General features: G+C 37.7%; 1 protein-coding gene across 1 annotated transcript in view; it reads left to right on the top strand.

Moving 5' to 3' along the window:
* HCFC2 (host cell factor C2) overlaps positions 1 to 7,784 on the top strand; it is a 56,809-nt gene that overhangs the window by 47,170 nt on the left and 1,855 nt on the right. The window contains exons 11-13 of the mRNA XM_006871119.1: positions 1,657 to 1,860; positions 2,450 to 2,526; positions 4,479 to 4,616. Coding sequence (XP_006871181.1) covers positions 1,657 to 1,860; positions 2,450 to 2,526; positions 4,479 to 4,616 — 419 coding nt within the window. The remainder of the gene's footprint in view (positions 1 to 1,656; positions 1,861 to 2,449; positions 2,527 to 4,478; positions 4,617 to 7,784) is intronic.

Here is a 7,784-nt window from a genome sequence, read left to right as displayed (position 1 = left end):
GGTGTTGGAGGAGAATACTAAAAGTGCCATGGACTGCCAAAAGAACCAATAGATCTGTGTTGGAAGAAGTGCAGCCAGAGTGCTCCTTGGAGGCTAGGATGGCCAAACTTTGTGTCTCATACTACTTCGGACATATTGTCAGGAGGGACCAGTCGCTGGAGAAGGATAAGGTGGAGAGTCAGAGAAAAAGAGGAAGACCCCCAACGAGATGGATTGGCCAAGTGGCAGCATTAATGGGCTTAAGCATGGCAACAATGATGAGGTTGGTGCCCAGGATCGGGCAGTGTTTTGTTCTATTGTGTATAGGGTCACTATGAGTCGGTAGCAACTTGATGGCACATAGCAACAACAACAACTGGGGCGCTGTAGGATAAGCACTGAACTGCAAGGTTAGTTTGAACTGCAGCGTGGCTATGAGTTGGAACCAACTCAACCGCATTTACCAACAAAAACAATTGTTTATATTTCAGGGAGGATAAATAAATGAAAATTGAAACTTTCCCCACCTCCACTCCATCCCCTGGAAATCATTGATCTTTGTTAGGGCCATTTCATTTGAATAGCAAGCTAGAAACCAAATTTTGGTGATCAGGGAAGTAGAGGCTATTAATAAAGGGAAATCGTGAGGGGAGATGGTAACTGAAGGAGACTCGTAGGATCATGAAAGGTAGGTTTGTTTGCTTGAGAGACTTGATTATACTTATGACTGAGAGTGAGAAGCTACTAAGAAGAGTCTGAAAACCTTGTAGAGAGAGGAATGATTGATGAAAGAGGGTCCCGAGATCCAGGGGAGGGAGGTCACTTTATCCTCTGAAAACGAAACAAGGCAAGATAGGCAGTATCATAGCTTCCTGGTTTGGAGCAGAACTGTACAGAAATTTGAGCAAATTCATGTTTGATGATCTCAATTTTTTTTCTGTGGTGCTGTAGGATCATGCTGGACAATCATCAATATCAACTTGTACTGAATACTCAATATAGTATTTTCTGGGTAGCACTGGACTGCTATCCACAAGGTCAGTGGTTCAAGCCTACCAGCCACTCCTTGGAAACCTTATACAGGGTCGCTATGATTCAGAACCAACTTGATGGCACTTAAGAACAAAATAAGAAACAAGGTCATTTTTTGACAGTTCTTAATCCTTGACTTAATAGGGAATTTGAGAACAATGCTTCCATGTTTAGATTGGAGGTAGGGAGCTGTGATGTGTTGGACATTCATTATAGATATTGTTGTTAAATCTACAATTTTACCTTGGCTCATAGTGACCCTGTATAGGATTTCCCAGGAGTAGCTGGTGTGTTTGAACCACCAACTTGGCAGTTCAAACTGACCTTGTGGTCCAATGCTTATTCTGTGGTGTCACACTGGGGCTCCTTTCATTATGGAGCTATATACTTTATTTTTAAAACGTTGTGTATATAACGGTCAGTTTATATGAATGCCTATTGAGATACTTACGTTTTGATTTTAAAACTGAAAGTATGAAGAATTGTATTGCAAAAACTCTAAAACACAACCGTTACCTGTAACTACAAGGGGCCTCCAAAGAAGTTTGTGGAATAACGGAATGAAAATATAATGGAAAATTTCCACTAACTTTCGGAAGCTCCCTCGTGTTATATTAATCATTGTCCTTTTCCCTTTAATTGTAGGTCCTCATACTTCAGCAAATGTAGGTGCTCTAAGTAGTTGCCTGGACTTAAGAACTGTAATTCCTGACACTTCTGTATCCAGCACTGTTTCCAGTACACACACTATGGTAACCCAGAAGACCATTAAAACTGAATCATCCAGTACAAATGGGGCAGTGGTTAAAGATGAAACTTCACTAACAACATTCAGTACCAAATCTGAAGGTTTGAAATGTGTTTCACATACTGTATTTTGAGCCATTTATGTATAGGAATTCATCAACTTATTTGTCTTAGATGGAAATTGCATTTCATCATGGATTGAATCAATTATAAGCAGATGTTGTTGTTGTTGTTGTTGCTGTGTGCCGTCGAGTCAATTCCGACCCATAGCGACCCTGCACAGGGTTTCCAAGGAAAGCATTTCAATTAAAATTACGGTATATGTTCTGTGCTGCCTTACATAAAATTCTTAAATTACCACAGGAATAAATTCAATTTTTTTACGTTATAAAAGATTGGTTCTAGACTATGGATTAATAATTTTCCTAATTGCTTTATAATTTTATAAATTTTCTTATTTTTTGTTTTGTTTTGTAGTAGGAATTATGTTTCATCTTTCATAAACATTCTCAGAAGTTCTAGCTTAATCATCTGAGTCCTTGGTGAATTTGTTTAAGTTAGCGGTTCATGTTTCTAAGTAGCATGATTTTTCTCCTTCTGATTATTTTTGTATATTTAAAACTTACGTTTTAATGTATCTGTTTGGTTAGTGACACTGTAAGTCTTACCAGTTGACTTGTTGTATTTTCAGTTGATGAAACATGTGCACTGCCTGCAACTAAGATCAGCCGTGTAGAGACCCATGCTGCTACCACAAGTCCCTTTTCTGTAAGTACGTGACCTGGTGGTGGTGCATGTTTGCCCATGAGTGTGACTTTCTAAAAGCTAAGCAACTTCTAAATAAATTCATGAAAAGCCACTTCTGTAATGAATTGATGTGAATTTAGAACTGAATGGTTGTAGAGGAAAATCTTCATAATATAACATTAAGTGATTAAAGTTAGATAAAAATTATATATATATATATATTCATATACATATGTATATGAATATATATTTATACACACACACTGTAGATCCCAATTTTGTTTAAAAATATATACAGCACCTGCGCTCAAACCTCACATGCACGCATACACATCCACACCAAAATGTTAATGACTCCCTATCTTAGTGGGGCTCAGGTAACTTTTAGTGTCATACTTACACTTTCTCTATTTGTCTGTAATGAAAACGTGCTACTTTTATAATTGAGAATGTGTGTGTGTGTTGTGTGTATAAAAGATTACATATGTTACATTCATGGTTTAAAGAATAAATGATGGGATATGTTATGGAGTATAGAACTCAGATAGCCCTTTTGCCAGCTACTTACTTGGCGTGTACGTATACACCAGGTAGTCCAGTAATCTCTGGCATTGGCACCAAGGGCTGTGTTGAGAAAGGCCAGAGTTGATCTACACAGCACCAGACTTAAAATGCTAGCAATGTGCTCCACAAATGTACCAAGATTGTCTTAATTAGGTAAACATAAGGACAATATATAAATATCCGTAAAGATTTTTAGAATTTTAGCCATTTCCTCTTTACTGCTATGTGTAAAAAATTTTATTTGACCTAATACTTACCTTTCAGAATCTTAAAAGAATTGTCTATAACTTTTGTTTTCTCTTGATCATGATTTTATGGCTTTTGATGATATATTTATCTTTATCAGCGTTCCCCTTTCCAGAATGTAGAGCTAGTTAGTATTCATAGTCTTCACAGGGAAGGATGATTAGAATGAACTTTTTTTCCTTAACATCTGTTTTTCAGTACATCAGCCAGAATGGTATTTATTATTTCAATAGTAGCCAATTATTTTATAAAAGTTGTTGAAGAGAGTTTTTACAACCTTAGGAAATGAAAACAAGTCTTAAAGCACCTTTTCTTTCTTTCTTAATCTTATTAAAGATTTCTAGTTAGCTCTCTTTGTCATGTGTGATAGCCTAAATAACAAATAATGTGAATTATAAGCATGTACCTCTGCTGTTATATATTTAAGACAGAGATAAATAACTGAAGTGCACATTTGTTTTGAGCTTCTGGAAACAGTGTCTCATTTATAAAGAAGATGGCTTAAAAGGTTAGTTCCAGGACTAAGTATAATTCACTTATCACTAAAAATAGCTTAAGGTAGAGGAAGTGCATTTGTTTTAAAGCAGGGCAAAACTGTTCAACCTGGTCTTCCTTAGTGCATTTATAAACTAAAAGCATATTCAAGTTACTTTGTAGTTTTGAACCTTTTTTCTCCTTTTAGGTTTGGAGAATCGCAGGTATTTCAAATACAAAGATCAGTGAATTTCTGCTAGCAGTTTTTGAGTCTAGAAATGAGCCAGCTTGGAATGAATTGTTCGTTGTTTGCTCACTCAGAGCAAGTTACCATGTTTTATCAAATGGGATTACATTTACTGTAAGAGAGCCTCTAAGATGACAATGTTCTATCAAACAGCTGGCATTTTAACATACCACAGATTGGAGAGCATGCTAACTCCAGCTAAGTTAGTAGTACAGAGCTGCTCACTTGGAGAATGCTTGTCACTCCCTATGTTTGAATTAGCATTCCTGTTTCCCTGTCACTTGACCTATTCTGTTAAGATTTTATTTACATAGGAACTATTATTAATGTTGTGGTGCTTACCCATGTACCTACTTATGGATCACTGCATGGATTTATTAGCTCTCAACATTTCTTACATGTTCAGTAAGAATCTTAATAAACTTTTTTTCTCTGAAATTAGAAAGAGATGCCTTCAAATCCAGTGACCACAATGAAAGCAGGAGAACGACAGTGGTGTGATGTGGGGATTTTTAAAAATAATACAGCCTTGGTGAGCCAGTTTTATTTGCTGCCAAAAGGGAAGAACAGCATTTCCAAGGTAGGTTTTCTACACTGTGAGTTAATAAGCCTCAAGAATGAGATTTTTTTTTATAACCCTGATTTAGCTCACTTAAATGAATGGAATTGAGCTGTGTTCACACTCTATAACTGAGAGTTTTGTATACCTATGTATCTTGTGCTCTTTTAAAATGCTTTTTTATAGACTGTGTCACAAGCATGCAAATTTAAAAATCTTATACTATCACTGGGCAGGATCCTGAGATCTGTGGTCAGCATAGGTGAACTTTTGTTTGTGTTCTTATCTCTATTTTTTTACTCAGGATATTTAGAGAATAGAATCATTGGGAATATTTTTATTTCTGATTTTGCATTTTAAAATATTTTAATAGAATAAAAGTCTCTGCAGTCTATTGACTGCAGTCTTATTTTCCCTTGATGCTGAAATCCCTTCAGAGTTCATATCTACAGGTGAGACATTAACCTGGAAGAATTTGTACTAGATAACAGGTCCATAGCATATTGCACAAATTTTTTTGTTGGGTGGAGACTTCAAGAGATGGATTTGCTAAGGAACTGGATCTCCATTTTGAATTTCCTAAAGGTCTATAAAAGTGATATAATCATATTTTATTTCTCAATTATTATTCCTGCTAACCCACCCCCTTTTAAAATAATATAGTAGTTTAATTCTTATTTTTTGACTGTTTTATTATAATCTGTGTGAAAGTTTACAGAAGAAATTCATTCATTGAATGAAATGTTTTTCATTCAACAGTCTATACACATTTTGTTTCATGACATTAGTTGCAAGTCTCTCAATTTCACGGCACTCTTCCACTTCCTGTCTGGGTTCCCCAGTTCCATTCATCTTTCTTTCCTGTCGCTTCTTGCCTTCTGAACTTTGTTTTGGAGCAAATGCGGCCCTTTTGCTCTTGTATGGTTGATTGTTCTGAGAAGTGTGTTCTTCTCTGGTGTTACTGTTCACTTTAAAAGTCCATCTGTTGTTTGACTAAAAGTTGATTCCAAGGGGTGGGTTCAGTTCCAAGCTTGAACGGTGTCTGAGGACCACAGTTTTGGGGGTCCCACTAGTCTCTACAAGATGAGGTACGTCTCATCTTTCTTTATGATTTTGAATTTTACTGTATAATTTTTTTCTACTATTCTGTATAGGACTTGGAGCCCTGGTAGTATAGCAGGTTAGGCATTTAGGCTACTAACTGCAAGGTCAGAGTTTCAAACCCACCAGCTGCTCCATGGAAAAAAGATGAAGCTGTCTGTTCCTGTAAAAATTTACAATCTTGGAACCTCTACGGAGCAGTTCTACTCTGTCCCACAGGGTTTCTGTAAGTCAGAATCAACTCAATGATGGTGGGTATGGCTTTGGTTGGTTCACGATGTTCAGAGCAGTTGCTAGTGAGAGCCAGGCACCATCTAGTTGTTCTGATCTCAGAGTAGTGGAGACTGGTTCATGTGGTCTGTTAGTCCTTTGGATTAACTGTTGCCTTAAATCTTAGATTCTTTTTATTCTTCTTTTCTCTTAATGGGGAGACCAGTAGTTGCATCTTGGGTAGCTGCTCTAAAGATTTTAAGGCCCCACTTTCTATTCACCAAAAATGTTATTGTTGTTAGGTGCCATCGAGTAGGTTCTGACTTACAGCAATACTATGCACAACACAGTGAAACACTGCCTGGTCCTGTTTCATTCTCATAATTGTTGCGATGTTTGAGTCCATTGTTGCTGCCACTGTGTCATTCCAGCTTACTAGGGTCTTTCTCTTTTTCGTTATCTCCACTTGACCAAGCATGGTCTTTCTCCAGAGTCTGATCCCTCCTTATAACCTGTCTAAAAAATGAGAAAGGAAGTCTTGCCATTCTCGCTTCTAAGGAGCACTGTGGTTGTACTTTTTCCAAGACAGATTTGTTTGTTCTTCTGGCAGTCCATGGTACTTTGAATATTCTTCACCAACACTGTAATTCAGATGCATTGATCTTCTTTGTTCATTGTCCCACTTTCACTTGCATGTGAGGTGATTGAAAATACCATGGCTTCGATCAGGCACCTTAGTCCTCAAACTGATACCATTGCTCTTGAGAATTTTCAAGAGGCCTTTTGCAGTAGATTTGCCCAGTGCAACACATCATTTAGTTTCTTGACTACTATGAGTGTTGATTGTTGATCCAAGCAAAATGAAGTCTTTGACAACTTCAATCTTTTCTCCACTTATCACATTATTTATTGGTCCAGTTTTGAGGATTTTCATTTTCTTTACATTGAGGTGCAACTCACCCTGATGGCTTTAGTCTTTGACCTTCATCACTATTTCAAGTTCACTTTACTTCCAGCAAGCATGGTTGTGTCATCTGCATTTTGCAGGTTGTTAATGAATCTTATTCCAGTCCTGATGTCATGTTCTTCTTCATATGATTCACCTTCTTCGACTATTTGCTCAGCATATAGATTAAATATAGTGAAAGGATACAGCCCTGGTACAGAACCTTTCCTGATTTTAAACCATTCAGTGTCCCCTTGTTCTGTTTGAACAAACTGCCTCTTCACACAAGTAAGTGTTCTGGAATACTCAGTATGGTTTTAAGTGTCATCCATGTTGTAGCATGTGTCATTTCTCTTTGTAGCTGAATAATATTCCATGGGGGGTCCTGGTGTGGTGCTGGAGGATAGGCACTGGAAGCTGACTTCAGGACTGGTGGTTCAAATCCACCAAGCACTCCTCAGAAACCTTGTAAGGGCTTCCTATGAGTTGGATAGACTCAATAGCACTTAACTACACAACAGTATTCCATAATATATGTTGTTAGGTACCATTGAGTTGGTACCTACTCATAGCGACCTTATGCACAACAGAAAAAAACACTGCCCGGTCCTGGGCCAACCTCACAATAGTGACAGCATACTATGGATGCTACCTACGACTGTGCCAGTCTATCTCGCTCAGGCCTTTCTCTTTTTCTCTGACCCTCCACCTTACCAAACAAGTTCTCCTTCTCCAGTGACTGGCGTCTCCTGCCAACATGTCCAAAATATGAGAGATAATGTCTGGCCATCCTGGCTTTCAAGGAGTACTCTGGCTGTAAACATAGATGCATTTTTGTTCTTTTGGCAGTGCATAGGTCCTTCAGCACTGTGACTCAAGTGCATCAATTCTTCTATGGTCTTCCTTATCCACTGTCCAGCCTTTGCATGCAT

The sequence above is a fragment of the Chrysochloris asiatica genome, unplaced genomic scaffold (assembly GCF_000296735.1).
Source record: "Chrysochloris asiatica unplaced genomic scaffold, ChrAsi1.0 scaffold00160, whole genome shotgun sequence".
Classification (NCBI taxonomy): domain Eukaryota; kingdom Metazoa; phylum Chordata; class Mammalia; order Afrosoricida; family Chrysochloridae; genus Chrysochloris; species Chrysochloris asiatica.
This window is presented reverse-complemented; position numbering and strand designations above follow the sequence as displayed.